The 18318-nt window shown below is 38.3% G+C and overlaps 2 protein-coding genes across 2 annotated transcripts in view; both read left to right on the forward strand.

Annotated features, from left to right (window-relative positions):
- The first annotated feature begins 1286 nt into the window (after positions 1 to 1286).
- LOC112091882 (TMV resistance protein N-like) lies at positions 1287 to 8599 on the forward strand. The gene is made up of 3 exons (XM_024166595.1): positions 1287 to 1984; positions 7733 to 8503; positions 8572 to 8599. Exons 1-3 carry the CDS (start codon positions 1500 to 1502, stop codon positions 8597 to 8599), a joined length of 1284 nt encoding a protein of 427 aa, XP_024022363.1. The 5' UTR covers positions 1287 to 1499.
- The window catches only part of LOC21392707, a 10831-nt gene continuing 1032 nt past the window's right edge, over positions 8520 to 18318 (forward strand). The window contains exons 1-5 of the mRNA XM_024166616.1: positions 8520 to 8756; positions 15310 to 15585; positions 15665 to 16645; positions 16764 to 17486; positions 17571 to 18180. Of these exons, the coding sequence (XP_024022384.1) occupies positions 8634 to 8756; positions 15310 to 15585; positions 15665 to 16645; positions 16764 to 17486; positions 17571 to 18180 (2713 nt within the window). The 5' untranslated portion in view covers positions 8520 to 8633. The remainder of the gene's footprint in view (positions 8757 to 15309; positions 15586 to 15664; positions 16646 to 16763; positions 17487 to 17570; positions 18181 to 18318) is intronic.

Below are 18318 nucleotides of genomic sequence, written 5' to 3' on the forward strand. Positions count from 1 at the left end.
AAAAATATTTTTTATATAAATTTTATTTTTATGATTGATAAAATAATTTTTTTCATATAAGTAAAAAAATTTTAAAATTTTTTACTACGTAAATTATTTTTAATTGCTAATAATAAATAAATTATTTACATGTAATTACAACATAAATTATTATTTAATTAAAATAATTTTAAAATATGTTATTTATTATAGACTTCATTCACTTCACCGATTTGGGTTTAGAATTTGAGTTTTGTTATAGTAAAAAGTTCTCAGAAACAGTTACATCTAACTTTTTTACTACATTAAAAAATTCTCACATAAAATCACATATCAACTCGAATTATAAACTCAAATCAGCGAAATAAACAGATTCATAATTTTCCTTTTTCAACCCTATAATAGCTTCACCACCAAGGACAATGTGCTATTTACAGTCTGGCTGACAATAAAATATGGAGCGAGATCTGTTTACTCTCTTCTACCCCCTATTTTCTCTCTTCTGTACGCCTTAACACTCTCTCTCATCTTTCTTTCTCTCACCGTCTCAGCTTACCTTGCCTTTTCTCTTTTCGTACTCATCTTTTCTCTTTCAGATGAAATCTCTCATTCATCAGCTAAAAAAGAAAAAAAAAAAAAAAACTCCCGCATCTATCTTTTTAATGCTCTTAAATAAAAAAAAGAATAAATCAAATAAAATTAAATGTTAATGAACTGAAGAAGAGCCTGGGCTCTCAAGGACAGTACGAAGGCAAGTAGAAAAGTTTCATGGACGCAAAAAAAAAAAAAAGTCAGGTGGATTTGTTGATTTTTTTTTTCTTTCTTTTTGTTTTGGCAATAATGAATGGTTGATTAAATGCTTAAAAAAAATGTGCCAGTTGAGGAGGGATCTTCTAGGGTTAACATCTTATAATTTTCTGGGTTGTTACGAAATCGAATTTCTGAGGCTCGTGATTGGCGTTTGAGTGAGGGACTTGGAGGGAGGTGCATAATAGTAAAATTGATCCACGGTTTGGTGACGAAAGATTTAAAAACAATTTTAAAATCTGTCGTTTACTTTCATTTTTCTTGTTTTTCAGCCTTATAATATTTAGAGCTCGTTTATTTTATAAATTTAAATTTTTAATTTAAATTTAGACGTAATATTTTTTTAAAAATTTTTTATTTTAATAAAAAAAAATTAAATATAATATTTTTTAAAAATTTTTTACTCTAAAAATTTTAAATTAAAAATTTAAATCGATGAAATGAAGAGCTTTATATTACTGGCTCACAATAAAATACGGAGCCAGATCTGTCTACTCTCTCTGTTCCTTCTTGGTCTCATGTATATTTAATAGCTTCACCAAGGACAATGTGTTTGTAAGATATCATTTGAATGTCAGATGAATTGATTTCTGGAGATACACACACATATATACACACACACACACAATGGCCGAAACTTATCAACCAAAAACAGATTAGCAAAAAAAAAAACGAAAAACGAAAAAAAAATCGTGCCGACGAATTGATTTTCAATGGCCGAAGCTTCAGCTTCTTCAACTGAGCCGAAAGAATTTGATGTCTTTTTGAGTTTCAGAGGTGAAGATACTCGCGTAAATTTCACCGCGCATTTATACGAAGCTTTGGTGAAGAATGGAATCGAGACCTTCATGGACAACGATGGGCTTGAGAGGGGAAGAGACATTTCTCTTGACCTCTTCGAAGCTATCGGGAAATCCAAGTCTGCGATTGTTGTTTTCTCGGAAAACTATGCCGATTCGAGTTGGTGTTTGGACGAGCTCGCCAGAATTGACGAGAGCAAAGAAGAGAAGGGGCTCATAGTCTTTCCAGTTTTCTGTGATGTGGATCCGTCGCACATAAGAAAGCAGAAAGGGAGTGTAGAAAATGGTTTTAAGAAGCACGAGAAAGACTTCCAGAATGAAATGGGAAAAGTGGACAGATGGAGGAAAGCTTTAAATCGGATAGCTAGCGTATCTGGTTGGCATTTGACCGATTATAGGTACACAACCCTAGCAAGCAATTTCTTTTTTTAGATGTCGTTGATTTCAACGATTTAAATTTTTAGTTTTAAATTTATACAGTTAAAAATTTTTAAAAAATTATATATCTAATTTTTTCTGTTATATTTAATCTAATTTTTTTTGTTATATTTAAAAACTTTATAAAATATGACATTTTAAATCGAATTAAAAGACCTTAATTGTTGTTGTTTATTGTTAATTAGTACCTATCTTTGAAGATTTTACTGTAAAGAATCTAATTTTATAGCAATATTAGAAATAGCATCCAAAATATGTCTGATAAAATAGATATGTAATACAAAACTAATTCCAACTTCAAAAAAAAATAAAAAAATAAAAAATTGTTCATATAGTTGATTTTGAATGGAAAAAATTGTTCATGTATTTCGATCCTCCATTTTTATAGAATTTATACAAAGGACTGTTTATTTTAGTATGAAGGTGAAAAGTCTAAGAAAAAGATAATAGATTGTCATGTTTTATTTTGGTTCCATATTCTGGAAAATAATTAAAAGAGAAATTTCATTCATTAACTAGAAAAATTACCAAACGATCAATGAGAAAAGCACTCCTTTTTAACCAAATTAAGACTTAGTTAACCTCAACTTCCTGCATTTTTTCCCTCCTTTATATGATGTTTTCTTTCTCATGAATGCATAAACTACTTGTGTAATTATTAAGTTTGTTAAATTAAATATTACATGTAATTAGTTTTAGCTGAGCTGTCATTTTATTAGTTATAACTGAATAGTTAATTTTTAGTTTTTCTGTTTTTCTTCCTTGGTTGTTCACAAGCTATATATATAGCTCTCTTGTATTCTGAGAAAGTAAGAAATGAGAATTATCAATTTCTCGATTTTCATTTCCCTATATCGTAATATGGTATCAGAGCTGAATACGCTCCGTTTTTCCTGAATTTTCTTTTCTCGTTTCGATCATCCGTTCAATCGATTGATTGTTGTTTTCCTTCTCAATCGATTGTCGTTTCTATTCAATCGATCGTTGTCTTCTCCGTTCGATTTTCGATTTTTGATTTGGTTATTGCTTTGTTTTGGATGGCGAATTCCAGAACTGATAACGGCAAATCCGCCATTGATGATCCTTCAAGTCCTTATTTCTTGCATCATTCGGATGGTCCAGGTTTGATTCTCGTCTCTCAAGCTCTTACGGGAGACAATTATTCTTCATGGAGTCGGGCTATGTTAATTGGTCTTTCTGTCAAGAACAAATTAGGGTTTGTTGATGGTTCTTTAGTGAGACCGAATGGCGATGACCCTAATCTGTTAAACTCTTGGATTAGAAACAATAATATAGTGATTTCATGGATTTTAAATTCGGTTTCTAAGGAAATATCAGCTAGTGTGATTTTTTCTGAATCGGCACATGAGATATGGATGGATTTGAAAGATAGGTTTCAGCAAAGCAATGGCCCTCGGATCTTCCAGACGTCGTGAGCTTGTGAATCTAGCGCAAGATCAGAATTCAATTAGTGTCTATTTTACGAAGTTGAAGACACTTTGGGATGAGCTGAGTAATTTTCGCCCTTCTTGCTCTTGTGGAAAGTGTACGTGTGGTAGAGTGCGTGCACTTAATACGCATTATCATATGGAATACATAATCTCATTTCTCATGGGATTGAATGAGTCGTATTCTCAGATCAGAGGTCAATTATTGCTCATGGACCAAATGCCTCCCATCAACAAAGTGTTTGCTCTTGCTGTCCAAGAAGAACGCCAACGTTCTATTGGGAGTTCTGTGAGCCCTGACACAGCAAGTACTATGGCGTTTGCTGCAAAAACTGTTGAACACAAGTTTGAGAAGCCCGGTGCTCAGGGTAGTGGAGGTGCAAAGTTTCACAAGAAGGAGAGACCGCTGTGTACTCACTGCAATCTTCGTGGTCATACTATTGACAGGTGTTACAGGCTACACGGTTTTCCTCCAGGGTTCAAATCAAAGCCACGTTATGGTGAGCAGCAACATAATCCAGTGCATCAAGTTTCAAGTTGTGACCAGAATTTTGGCAAGTTGGTTCAACAGTTGAGCTCGGATCAATGTCATCAATTGCTAGCTTTGCTATCCAATCAGTTGGCATAGTCCACTAAAGTGCTAATGAGCAAACAGAGACTTCCAACATCACTTGCGTTACAGGTACTTGTTCATCTGTTGCTTTGAACTCAGTTTTATCCTTTTCAAAGCAATGGATTGTTGATTTGGAGCTTCACATCTTATATGTTCAAAGGCTGAACTTTTTGTGTTTTTGAAACCAATCCAGAATTCTAATGTCATGTTACCAAATCACACTAGTATTCTTGTTTCTATGAGTGGCGATGTGAAGATAAGTTCGGAGATTGTTCTTAAAGATGTGCTCTTTGTGCCACAATTTAGATTCAATTTGATTTCAGTAAGTGCACTAACTAATGATACAAAGGTCTCTTTCATCTTTATGCCTGATTCATTTGTGATTCAGGATATCAACAACAAGAAGATGATTGGCAGGGGTGATAGGCTGGATGGTCTATACATCCTGGATTCTACTAAATGTGGTTTGTTTTCTACAGATTCCACTTTTGATTCTTGTTTGTTTGTGAATAATGTCACTGCCAAGATTTGGCATGATAGACTTGGCCATTTGTCTTTCAAAAGGCTTGTATGTTTGCAGAAACTATTGAATGTTGATGCCTCAAAGTTTAATAATCATGGTCCTTGTTACATTTGCCCTCTAGCTAAACAACGCCGGCTGTCTTTTGATTCCCATAACCATTTGTCTGCTTCTCTTTTGATTTAGTGCATTGTGACATTTGGGGTGCTTATCACGTTCCTTCTCACGCTGGCTATAGATATTTTTTAACCCTAGTTGATGATTGTACTCGTTTCACATGGGTTTATCTCCTTAGACAAAAATCTAATGTCATTTTTATAGTTCCTAAGTTTTGCAATATGGTTCAAACTCAGTTTAATGCTAAAATCAAGAGATTTAGGACAGACACTGCTCGGGAATTGGCATTTACTGAGTTATTTGACAAGCTTGGAATTTTACATCAGTTTTCTTGTGTAGACACTCCTCAATAGAATTCAGTTGTTGAAAGGAAGCATCAACATCTATTAAATGTTGCTAGGGCTTTATTTTTTCAATCCAGAGTTCCAATCCGGTTTTGGGGTGAGTGTATTCTCACTGCAACTTTTTTGATCAACCGGACTCAATTCACCACTGTTACTTAATAGAACTCCTTACGAATTGTTGTATGCGGATGTGGTTGATTACTCTTTCTTTCGGGTTTTTGGTTGTTTGGTCTTTGCATCTACTCTTATGGCTCATAGAACGAATTTTTAGCCTCGAGCTTGGGCATGCGTGTTCTTAGGATACCCGCCTGGTGTCAAAGGCTATAGATTGCTGGATTTACAATCCAGGGAGATCTTTATCTCGAGAGATGTTGTTTTTCACGAGGAGATTTTTCCTTTTCATTCCATCGGATCCCCTGAAACCTTTGTTGATCCATTTCCTGATTTAGTTTTACCCAGTGTTTCTGTTAATAATCACCCTGAGGTTTCTGTTGATGGTTCTGTTCTTGGTTCTCCTGCTGTTGCACAGCTGCCAATTGTTCCTGAGATCCCTGGTTCATCCTTACGAAGGTCCAATAGACTTGTTCGGCCCCCTTCCTACCTACAGGATTTTCATTGCAACAGTTTGTTGATTGGTTCTTCGGCCACTATTTTGTATCCTTTATCCAAGGTTCTTGACTATAGCAAACTGTCCTCTTCTCATAGGAAGTTTGTTATGAATGTTTCTTCTGTTGTGGAACCCCAGTTCTATCACCAAGCGGTTAAACATGCTGAATGGAGGGATGCAATGAAGGATGAATTAATGGCTATGGAGGAAAATAAGACTTGACAGATCGTTCCCTTGCCAAAAGGGAAACATTCCATTGGTTGTAAATGGGTGTATAGAATTAAGCACAAGGCTGATGGTTCCATCGACATATTTAAGGCTCGTTTGGTGGCAAAAGGCTTTACTCAACAGGAGGGTTGATTCCTTTGAGACTCTCTCCTGTGGCTAAGTTAGTCACTGTTAAGGTTTTGTTGGCCTTAGCTTCAATTCGGAAATGGCACTTGTTCCAAATGGATGTTAATAATGCTTTTCTCAATGGTGACTTATTTGAAGAGGTTTACATGGATCTTCCTCTTGGGTATACACCTCAGGGGGAGCATATTTCCAGTGATGGCAGATTTGTTTGCAAGCTTAATAGGTCTATATATGGTCTTAAACAAGCTTCACGGCAGTGGAACTCTAACCTTGCATGTGCTCTCGTCAAATTTGGCTTTGTTCAAAGCAAGTCTGATTATTCTCTTTTTACTATGGGAAGTGGTGATTCTTTTCTTGCCTTATTGGTTTATGTGGATGATATTATCATCACTGGACCAAACCTTCCTATTATTGATCAGCTGAAACAGTTTCTTCATAATCAATAATAGGATCAGCTGAAACAGTTTCTTCATAATCAATTCAAGCTTAAGGATTTGGGACATTTGAAGTTTTTCCTTGGCCTTGAGATAGCTCGGTCTGTGGATGGTATAATTATTTCTCGAAGACACTATGCTCTACAATTGCTTGAAGATTCTGGCTATCTTGCCTGCAAACCAACTGTTGAGCCGATGAATGCCAAGCTTCAATTGTGTGCCGATGAGGGTATTCTTTTGCCAGACCCCTCACAATATCGAAGATTGATTGGCAGATTGTTACACCTCACTATTACTCGTCCTGACATTACATTCGCAGTCCACAAGTTGAGTCAATTCTTAGCCAAGCCACGGGAGTCCCATTTGCATGCAGTTCATCATTTGCTTCGCTACATCAATGCTAGTCCAGGGCATGGCCTTTTTTATTCTGCCTCTTCATCTATTCAGCTGAAAGCTTTTTCTGATGCAGATTGGAGTTCTTGTCCAGACTCAAGGAAGTCGGTCACTGGTTTTTATGTATTTGTTGGTGATTCTTTGGTCTCTTGGAAATCCAAGAAGCAAACAACGGTTTCACGTTCTTCGGCTGAAGCCGAGTACAGGGCATTGGCATCCACTGTGAGTGAGTTGGTTTGGCTCCGCTAGCTTTTAACTGATTTCCACCAAGGTTTGTCTTCTCCAACAATTCTGTTTTGTGATAATCTGACAGCAATTCATATTGCTTCCAATCTTATTTTTCATGAGAGGACTAAACACATTGAGGTGAATTGTCATTTTGTTCGTGATATGGTTACTAAAGGTCACGTCAGACTCATGCCGATCCGTTCTCAGCACCAACTTGCTGACCCTTTTACTAAGGCTTTGCCTTCTTCGTTGCTTCGTTCTTTCTTATGTAAGATGGCCATCAAAGATATTCATAGTCCATCTTGAGGGGGAGTATTAAGTTTGTTAAATTAAATATTACATGTAATTAGTTTTAGCCGAGCTGTCATTTTATTAGTTATAACTGAATAGTTAATTTTTAGTTTTTCTGTTTTTCTTCCTTGGTTGTTCACAAGCTATATATATAGCTCTCTTGTATTCTGAGAAAGTAAGAAATGAGAATTATCAATTTCTCGATTTTCATTTCCCTATATCGAAATAGTAAATCTATTGACTTTCAGTGTAGTACTATATATAATGTAGAAACAAAGACAAAAAAAGTTACATGTATGTGTTTTTTTCATTATGGCTGCTGGGCTTATTGGAAAACATTTGAGTTGATATATTTACAGGAAACAGTATCCGGATGCCATTCGGGATATCATTAGAAAGATTTTGGAAAAGTTGCACCCCAAGGACATAGTTGGAATGGATTCTCGTATTCGAAATTTCGAGCCTTTCTTGAATTGCAGATCAGGAGAAGTTCACAAGGTCGGGATTTGGGGAACGGGAGGGATTGGTAAGACAACTTTCGCTGAAGAAGTTTTCAAAAGAATCCGCGGCGAGTTTCAAGCTAGTCACTTTGTTTATAGAGTCAGGGAAGAATGTGAAACGGAAGATGGTTTGACTCGTTTAAGAAAAGAACTTGACGAAAAATTATTGAACAACAAAGCTTCTATGAAGGTGCTTATCGTTCTAGATGATGTCGATAATGCAACACAAATAGAGGCTCTGGTTGGGCAGGTTGGCTCAGGAAGCAAAATCCTCATAACAACGAGGGATGAGAACTTGTTGAAGGATTCTGGTGTTAGAGATGTGTATGAGGTCGAGAAATTAAATGATAAGGAAGGTCTTCAGTTGTTTTGCGCGAAAGCATTCGAAGGGAAACACTATCCTCGCCGTTTTTATGAAGAACTATCGAAGGAATTCGTAAATTACGCTGATGGTCTTCCTTTGGCTCTTGAGGTTTTAGGCAATTATTTACGGCTTCACAAAAGTGAAAAAGAATGGAAAGGAGAACTAAAACGTTTACGGGAAACTCCTCATGAGGGCATTACTAAAGTGCTTCAATTCAGTTATGACGCACTAAATTACCAAGCCAAGGAAACCTTTTTGGATATCGCGTGTTTCTTCAAAGGAGAGGACGAATCTCGTCTGATAAAGATATTCGAAAGTTGCGATTTTCATCCAGACAGCAGTCTAAGTGTCCTCGTTGCTAGATCGCTAATATTTGTTACAGGAGGAAAAGTATGGATGCATGATTTAATTCAACAAATGGGATGGGAAATTGTTCGTAAAGACCATATTAGCGATCCAGGGATGCATAGCAGGTTGTGGCGTGACAGGGATGCCCTTCGTGTGCTTCAAGAGAATATGGTATGACATTATTACATTGCTTGTTATTATATGATTATTAATTAATCATGAACGCACGCAATTAGTTTTCATGTTGGAGCAAAAATGTACATCCTTTAAAAATACCTCTAGTTAAAGTACTACACCCCACTTTACTAAGATATATTATGCTTGTGAGTTCTTATTATTATTTTTTTATTATTTTTTTCATTCAAAGCATATCATCCTAAAATTAGAACATTCACATTAATTAACTGGTATTCGAAGTCATTATTAATGCTTTTTACCAAAAAAAAAAATTAGGTGGGATATCATCAATTCTCAAATTAGATGAGAATTAGCCTTAAAATTCACGTAGCTAGCGAACCAGAATGCTTTCACAGAAACATGCATTCTTTTAGGTTGCAAAATAGTGTGATGAGAAATACTAAAGAAATTAAGTAGAACATTTTTATGTATTTTATGAAATAAAGTAACTACGTACGTATTGACGATGAAATTTAAAAGACAATATAAAGATTAAAATGCCAATGTAAAGAACAATATAGGATTTTTTTTTTTTTTTTTTGCTCGAGAAAAGAACAATATAGTTTACTTCTCGTTTGTAACAATATGACAATATCAAATAAATAAAAGTAAAGAAAAGTACTATAGTTAATTTCTCTACCATAGAAACCAAAAAAAAAACAAAAAAACAAAAAAAGTATTGAATGTATAATGAGTCTAAATTTAATTTTTTTAAGTGAATAAGGAGTCCAAATTTAGCGGCTAAGCTAGCAATTATTTTCAGTACGAGTACTATGAAAAATATTAGTAGGGGAGCATTCAATTGAAATTTTAGAAAAAAAAAGGGAATAAGAATCAAATTTCCAAAATTTGGAGTGCGGTTAATGTGCCTCCACCAGTACGAGTAAGAATAGTAATTAATAAATAATAAATTACATAATATGTACTTTATGTAGTCAATTTCTTTCCTAACCATTCTCAAGCACATTTGATCTCTTTTTTTTTTTTTTTAAAGATATTGTCCATCATTATTGTGAGGAATGTCTCTAAGTTTATCTTTGCGCGGACAGAGAGGTGAGCGCTTTGGCACTGGTTTGGCAGCGCTTTGGCGCCGTGGCCTGTCTCTAAGTTAGTCTTTGCGTGGACAGAGAGATAAGCGCTTTGGCGCTGGTTTGGCAGTGCCTTGGCGCTGCGGGCTGCATGAAGTAGCGCTACAGCGCTGGATGAGTGGCGCCGCGGCGCTGGTACGAAATCAGCAAAACGGAAACTGTGAGTTTTTGGCCGAAATTTCCTTTTTGGTTGGGAAACATACCAATTGACTAGGGCACGTCTTGGAGGCTACACAAATGGCTTTGGGGGTTATTTAAGGGTTAGGAAACATAGAGAAAGGGTTGGGCTTGGTGGCTGTAATCCAGAGATAACAAGTGAGAGAGTGAGAGAGAATTGAGAAGGGTTCTTTGGAGAATACTCTTGGTATCATTCTTGTAATCATTTGTTATTGATCATAGTAGACGAAAGCACGATATTGCAGGATTAGGATCTTATATTGAGGTCCGAACCTGGATAAATCTTGTGTGTCGTTATTCTTCTTCCTTGCTTTACGTATAATTCCGCATTGAATTTGTTTTTCTGATTATTTGTTTGATTCTTATTTCTCACAAACCGTTGATTCGTGTGCTTGAATCCGTCGGAATTCTTAACAAATTGGTATCAGAGCTAGGTTTAGGGCTTGGATTATTTCAATGTGACGAAAGGTACGTGTCCGAAAGTGCTTGGATTTATTATTTTCTTTGCTAGTTCATTGGTTCAAGGGATTCTATTAAAAGACTTATTAGGATGGCTTCGACTTCCAAGTTTGATATTGAGAAGTTTGACGAGACGAATGATTTCGGGTTATGGAAGATGAAGATGTTGGCGCATCTAGGCAACATGGGTCTCGTGAAGGCACTCGAGGGAGCGTGAAAACTCCCGACGACTATGGATGATGAGAAAAAGCAAGAGGTGCTCAAAAGGGCATACAACACTTTGATTCTCAGCCTTAGTGATAAAGTGTTGCGAGAGATTGTGAAGATGAAGTTGGCGGCCGAAGTTTGGTTGAAGCTTGAATCTTTGTACATGACGAAGAGTCTTTCGAACCAATTGTATCTCAAGGCGAAGTTTTTCACCTTCAAGATGACAGAGAGTAAGAATATTCAGGAACATATTGACGAGTTCAACAAGTTGATCATGGACTTGGAGAACATAGGGGTCGAATATGATGACGAGGATAAGGCTTTGGTTTTGCTACACTCTTTGCCAAAGTCTTATGAGAATTTCGTGGACATTTTACAACATGGCAGGGAGACGATCTCTTTGGAAGATGTTGTAGGTGCTTTGAGGTCTAAAGAACAGAAACGCAAGAGTGAACTGGATGAGCATAGCGGAGATGGTTTAATGGTTCGAGGAAGATCAGACAAGAGGGAGTCGAAGGGTAAAAAGAAGGGCAGGTCTAAGTCTCGGGATGGCAATAAGGTTATCAAATGCTTTCATTGTCATGAGGAGGGGCATATTAAGAAAAACTGTCCAATGAAGAAGAAAGGAGTAAACACACAAGGAAAAGATGGTGAAGCTGCGGTCGTACACCAAAATGAAGAGGGCTATGAGAGTGCGGATGTCCTGGTTGTTACAACGAAGCATTGAAACAAGCAATGGATCATGGATTCGGGTTGTTCGTTCCATATGACGCCAAACCTTGAGTGGTTTGATAGCTACAAGGAGATTGTTGGCGGTGAAGTCTTATTAGGGAACAACAAACCATGCAAGGTGATCGGAATTGGCTCGATTAGGATTAAGACTCATGACGGGATGGAGAGAATCTTGTCAGATGTAAGACATGTTCCCAATTTTTGAAGGAATCTTATTTCACTAGGGATGCTTGACGAACGTGGTTTTAGCTGGAAAGGTGAAAAGAACGTCTTGAAAGTTTCAAAAGGGTCGCTTGTTGTGATGAAGGGGGTTAGAGACAAGAGTCTATATGTACTTCAAGGAAGTACCGTGATTGGTGATGCGGCGACAGTGACAGAATCGAAAGGAAGTTCTTTGGCAAGCCTGTGGCACAAGCGACTGGGTCATGTTAGTGAAAGAGGATTGCAAGAATTGGAGAAGCAAGGGCTATTCGGAGGAGCGAAGCTAGGAGACATGGAGTTGCGAGAATTGCGTTTATGGCAAGGCTACCCGGGTGAAGTTTAAGAGGTCATCGTATGTTATGAGGGAGACACTCAGTTATGTTCACTCTGATTTGTGGGGCGCGTCGCGAACGGAGACTTTAAGGGGTGGACGGTACTTCATTACGTTTATAGATGATTGTTCTCGGAAGGTTTGGGTTTACATTTTGAAAAACAAAAACGATGCTTTTGGGAAGTTCAAAGAGTGGAAGAAAATGATAGAGGTTCAAACCGGGAAGAAGATCAAGAAGTTGAGAACTGACAACGGGTTGGAATTTCTTGGTGACGGTTTCAATCAGTTTCTAAAGGATGAATGTGTGGTTAGACATAAAACCGTCAGGAAAACCCCACAACAGAATGGCCTAGCGGAGAGGATGAATCGAACACTTTTAGAAAGAGTGAGGTGCATGTTAATAGAAGCCAGTTTACCTAAGAGGTTTTGGGGAGAAGTTGTTAACACGGCGGCCTACCTTGTGAATAGGTGTCCTTTAGCGGCAATTGATTTCAAAACACCGGAAGAAGTGTGGACCGATTATCCACTAAATTTTGAAAACTTGAAGGTATTTGGGTGCACTGCTTATGCACACCAAAAGGAGGGAAAACTTGATCCTAGAGCCAAGAAGTGTATGTTCGTGGGATACCCAGAAGGTGTTAAAGGTTATAAACTCTGGTGTAAATACGGGAATACGTCAAAGAGTTTCATTAGTCGGGATGTAGTCTTCAGAGAAACCGAGTACTATATGGCAACAATGACTCAAGGAGGGTCTGACGAAAGTGGCATGGATAATTATGCTAAAGAACGGGCTGAGATTGAGTTGGAGCAGTTAGGAAGCAGTAATACGGAACGGGATGATGAAGTTGTGACTAATGAGGAGGATCACTTGCAGGTGGAGGAGGAAGGCGGTAATCCGGATGATAGTCTTGACTCTTACCAATTGGCAAGGGATTGAACGAGGAGATCTCATAAAGCACCTGTTCGTTATGGGTATGCAGATTTGGTATACTATGCCTTGGTTACTGCAGATGACATAGATGATTCGGAACCAAAGAGCTATCGAGAAGCAGTTGCAAGCAAGGATAGCGAATGTTGGAAGCAAGCCATGCAAGAAGAGATGGAGTCACTTGACAAGAACAAGACATGGGAACTTGTGAAGAAACCAAATAATCTAAGGATTGTTGATTGCAAATGGGGTTTTAAGAGAAAACAGGGCATTGAGGGATTGGAAAAGCCTAGATATAAAGTGAGATTGGTAGCTAAGGGGTTCACACAACGGGAAGGAATGGATTATAATGGGAACTTGCTCTCGTCAATCAGTTTGACTTAGAACTGGAGCAACTGGATGTGAAGACTGCATTCCTTCATGGCAATCTTGAGGAAAGAATCCTTATGGCTCAACCGGAAGGGTTTGTCAAGAATGGAGATGAGAAAAAGGTATGCTTACTTAGAAAATCTCTCTACGGTTTAAAGCAATCTCCTAGACAATGGTATCTCAAGTTTGATGAATTCATGTTGAAGAACAAGTTCGTGTGGAGCAACTATGATAGTTGTGTTTATGTCAAATGGGTTAGAGAAGGCTTGGGGGTGTTCTTACTTTTGTATGTGGTGATATGTTGATAGCATCAAAAGATAAAGGAGAAATCCAAAAGCTCAAGCGGCAATTAGGGAGTGAATTTGAAATGAAGGACTTGGGGCCGGCTAAGAAGATATTGGGGATGGAGATCATTCGGGATCGGAAGCAAGGTACGTTGTTTGTGTCTCAATGTGGTTATCTCTGGAAAGTATTAAAAAGGTTTGGCATGTTGGAGTCGAAGTCCGTTCAAACACCTTTGGCGGGTCATTTCAAGTTATCTACACGAATGTCTCCAATGACGGATGAGGAGAAGGTAAGTGTGGAGAAAATCCCTTATGCAAGTGCCGTTGATAGTCTTATGTATGCGATGGTTTGCACAAGATTGAATTTAGCTTATTCGGCTAGTCTTGTGAGTCGTTTTATGTCCAATTCGGGTAAGGAGCATTGGGAAGCGGTGAAGTGGGTACAGGGAGCTTCGAACGTTGGTTTGCTCTACAAGCGGATGAGGAATGATGGTGAGAAGCTTAGAGGATATGTGGATGCGGATTTTGCAGGAGACTTGGACAAACGGAGGTCTTTGTCTGGATATATTTTCACATTATTTGGGTGCACAGTGAGTTGGAAAGCACAACTACAACTGGTGGTTGCATTGTCTACAACAGAGGCCGAGTATATAGCCGCCACGGAAGGTGTCAAAGAAGCTATGTGGTTGAAAGGTTTGATTGGTGAGTTGGGAATTGTGCAAGATGAGGTGGAGGTTTTCTGCGACAATCAGAGTTCCATACTTTTGACCAAAAATCAAATGTTTTATGATAGGACAAAGCACATAGATATCAAGCTTCATTTCATTCGGGATATTATCTCACGAGGGACTGTGACGTTGGAGAAGATTCATACGGATGACAATCCAGCGGATATGGTGATGAAGCCCGTGACAGGGATTAAGTTCAAACATTGTTTGGATTTGATCAATGTTGCGGCACATGACAACTAGAGCAGATAGTTGGTGGAAGTCTACTATGTGACGTTTCTTGGTTTCCGATTCAACTTAGATCCAAGGTGGAGATTTGTGAGGAATGTCTCTACGTTTATCTTTGTGCGGACAGAGAGGTGAGCGCTTTGGCGCTGGTTTGGCAGCGCTTTAGCGCCGCGGCCTGTCTCTAAGTTAGACTTTGCGTGGACAGAGAGATAAGCGCTTTGGAGCTGGTTTGGCAGCGCCTTGGTGCTGCGGGCTGCATGAAGTAGCGCTGCGGCGCTGGATGAGTGGCGCCGCGGCGCTGGTGTAAAATCAGCAAAACGGAAACTGCGAGTTTTTGGCCGAAATTTCCTTTTTGGTTGGGAAACATACCAATTGACTAGGGCACGTCTTGGAGGCTACACAAAGGGCTCTGGGGGGTATTTAAGGGTTAGGAAACATAGAGAAAGGGTTGGACTTGGTGGCTGTAATCCAGAGATAACAAGTGAGAGAGTGAGAGAGAATTGAGAAGGGTTCTTTGGAGAATACTCTTGGTATCATTCTTGTAATCATTTGTTATTGATCATAGTAGATGAAAGCACCATAGTGCAGGATTAGGATCTTACATTGAGGTCCGAACCTGGATAAATCTTGTGTGTCGTTATTCTTCTTCCTTGCTTTACGTATAATTCCGCATTGAATTTGTTTTTCCGATTATTTGTTTGATTCTTATTTCTCGCAAATTGTTGATTCGTGTGCTTGAATCCGTCGAAATTCTTAACAATTATAGTATGGCAGTATGGTACAAAATTTTGCTTACCAGATACATTTTCGCACAGGGTACAAGAGTTGTTCAAGGCATATTCCTAACTTCACCAAGAGATCATGAAGAAATACTCTCCGATCCATTTGAAAATATGAAGTCTCTAAGATTATTGAAGATTTGTAACGTGAAATTTTCAGAAAGCCATGAATACTATCTTTCAAGAGAGCTAAGACTATTGGAATGGCATGGATATCCTCTTAAGTCAATAATGTCAAGTTTCCAATTGGACAGGCTTGTTGAGCTCAGCATGCCTCATAGCCGCCTTGAACAACTGTGGAAGAAAACTATGGTACGTAAGATCTTTTGATTGTGAGCCATTCATAATTAAGTACTCATTTTGTTTTGTTTTCTTTTTCCACTAATTACAGCACTTGGAAGAATTAATGCTAATCAATCTCAGCAATTGCCAATACTTGATCGAGACACCCGACTTCGATTTCGTCCCAAATCTCGAGAGGTTGGTGCTTGAAGATTGCAAAAGACTATCAAAGCTTCACCCATCAATTGCAGAACACAAACATCTTGCTCTTCTGAACTTAAAGGGCTGTGAAAATCTTGAAGAGCTACCGCAAAGGATTAGCCTAAAATGTCTCTCAACTTTTTTTCTTTCTGGATGTTCAAACCTTAAGGAGTTCCCTGAGATTGTAGGAGATATGAGGAAGTTGTCCATACTCCACATAGATGGGACAGGTATAAGGGAGTTGCCAACCTCAATCAACCTCTTGACGGGACTTATAGGGTTGAACATGGCAAACTGCAGGAACCTTTTGAGTCTTCGAAGCGGAATTCTTAGTGGCCTGACATCTTTGAAAGGTCTCAATCTGTCGGGCTGTGTGTCTATGGACCAATTACCAGAAGACCTTGGAAGCTTGGAAAATTTGGAGCATCTTTTCGCAGATGGAACTCCTACAAGAAAATTGCCTTCGTCCATTGTGCTTCTGAAATGCCTCAAAGTATTATCTTTACATGGATGTGGACTTGTGCAGTTGCCGGATGATATCGGTCGCTTATCGTTGCTGCAGTATCTCAATCTCATTGAAAACAACTTTAGCAGCATACCTGAGAGCATCTCTCAACTTTCTGAGCTCAAAAATCTTTACTTGTCCAAGTGTAGCATGCTTGAGTCATTGCCAAAACACTTTCCGGTCAATTTGAGATATGTGAATGCACGAGATTGTCCGATGCTAACCGATTGCTCAAAAACTGAGATGACAATATTGACTTCAAATAAGGGATTCCAGTTCATAGATTGCCGAAATTCATCGAGTGTTGATGAAGACTCTACAATTGGGACTCCGCTACCAATGCCCACCGAACATGTTGATTTACTCCTTCCTAAATTCTTCAAGGTTTGATCTCTCTCTCTCTCTCAGTACACACACACACACACACACACACACATTTTATTCCTTGTACACACATCAAATACTTTCCTAATTTTTTTCACTTTATTGTTTGTGTTTACAGGGACTAGTTAATGACGGGAAACAATTTGAAATCCGTTTTCCTTGTACCACTATTCCTCTTTGGTGCACGAACTGGAATACAATGTCTCCCATAAAAATTGAACTATCTTCAGAAGATCGTGAGGATACAGGCCGTATAACGATGGGTTTTGCCCTTTTTGTTGTTTTTGTTATGAAGGAACTTGAGCATGGTAACTTTGATGGAGAGTTGGAATTAAAAAAAATCTTCTGTCACTTTTACATCAATAAGCGTCCACTTGAGAAGACCCTAGACTTTGCAAACTTTAAACACTTCAGACTTGGTTCGTTTGGGGTCTGTAGCTATGTGCCAGTGGAATGGTTTGGAGAGCAGTTAAGCACATCGAGTAGAGTTATTGAAGCTTCATTTTCAAGGGATAGATTAGATGTGGAATTACGAATGTTTGGAATGCATCAAGTATTTAATCATGAAGTGGAAGGCTTCAGTGACAAACTAGCTCAAAATGCTAATGACCACTTGGATCTTGAAATGAATTTTGATCGACATTGCCAGAAATTATTAGAGGGTGCAAATGAATTGGCAGCCTCTGGCAACATCACAGCAGTCAAGCATGAAGGAGAAAGTAGTTCGGGAGTGCCTCAAAATGAAGCCGAACAAGATCACACCGTCTGGGATAGTGTACCTTCAATTGAGTATAAAAATTTCATAAACGAAACATACTCATTGCTTTCAGTAGTCTTTCAGGTCAGTCGTCTCGATATCCATCTTTCTCTCCCTCTTTGAGATATCCTTCCAATACTAACTCAATGCTTTTTGCAATATCGATAGGGAAGCTTTGCACGTCACAACTGTTTCTATTTGTTATTGCCTTTCCCAATACTTTCACCATGGTTCTTCCACCACAGCGTGGGGAACGTAGCAGTGTGCTACCTTCCTCCTAATATATACGAAGATGAGAGATGGTTGGGTCTGGAATTATATGTCAAATGTGAATTACGTCGATCTCGCACAGTTGGTGATTCGACTTCAGAAATAGTTGATCTTAACATTGATCTGTACGCCCATGGGAAAAGTATGTCACCTATATTGTGTCATAAGATCAAAATACCTGTACATAGTCGCTTTGTTACAATTCATGTCCCCCGCAAGTATTTCTCAGAAGAGTTGAATAACTATGAAGGTCTAAGTGTCATCTTTAAGCCCACTACCCCAGATGTGGAAGTCAAAATGTGTGGAACCAGGTTGTTGTACGAGCAAGAGTCGAAGTTGATAAGCAAAGGAATAATACAGTGCATATTTCAAATCCCAAGTTTGCTTCAAGTTGTTCATGAAGCAGCAATAGGGCTTCTTCAGAGTGATCAAAGTGATAACGATGAGAGTAATATTGCACTGCAACGAGAAATGCCCCAATCTAGTCGCATGCCTACTTATGAACCAAGGTATTAATTTCTGAAATTTCACCTCTGTTTTTTTTTTTCATTTTTTTTTTTGGCGCGTATGTGTTTGTATAATTTGTTTTATATACGATAAATGTCGATCAATTCTCACGTCCTAATGCAAGATCTTATTCATGTGA

Source organism: Morus notabilis, unplaced genomic scaffold, assembly GCF_000414095.1.
Source record: "Morus notabilis unplaced genomic scaffold, ASM41409v2 Scaffold1604, whole genome shotgun sequence".
NCBI classification, from domain to species: Eukaryota; Viridiplantae; Streptophyta; class Magnoliopsida; order Rosales; family Moraceae; genus Morus; species Morus notabilis.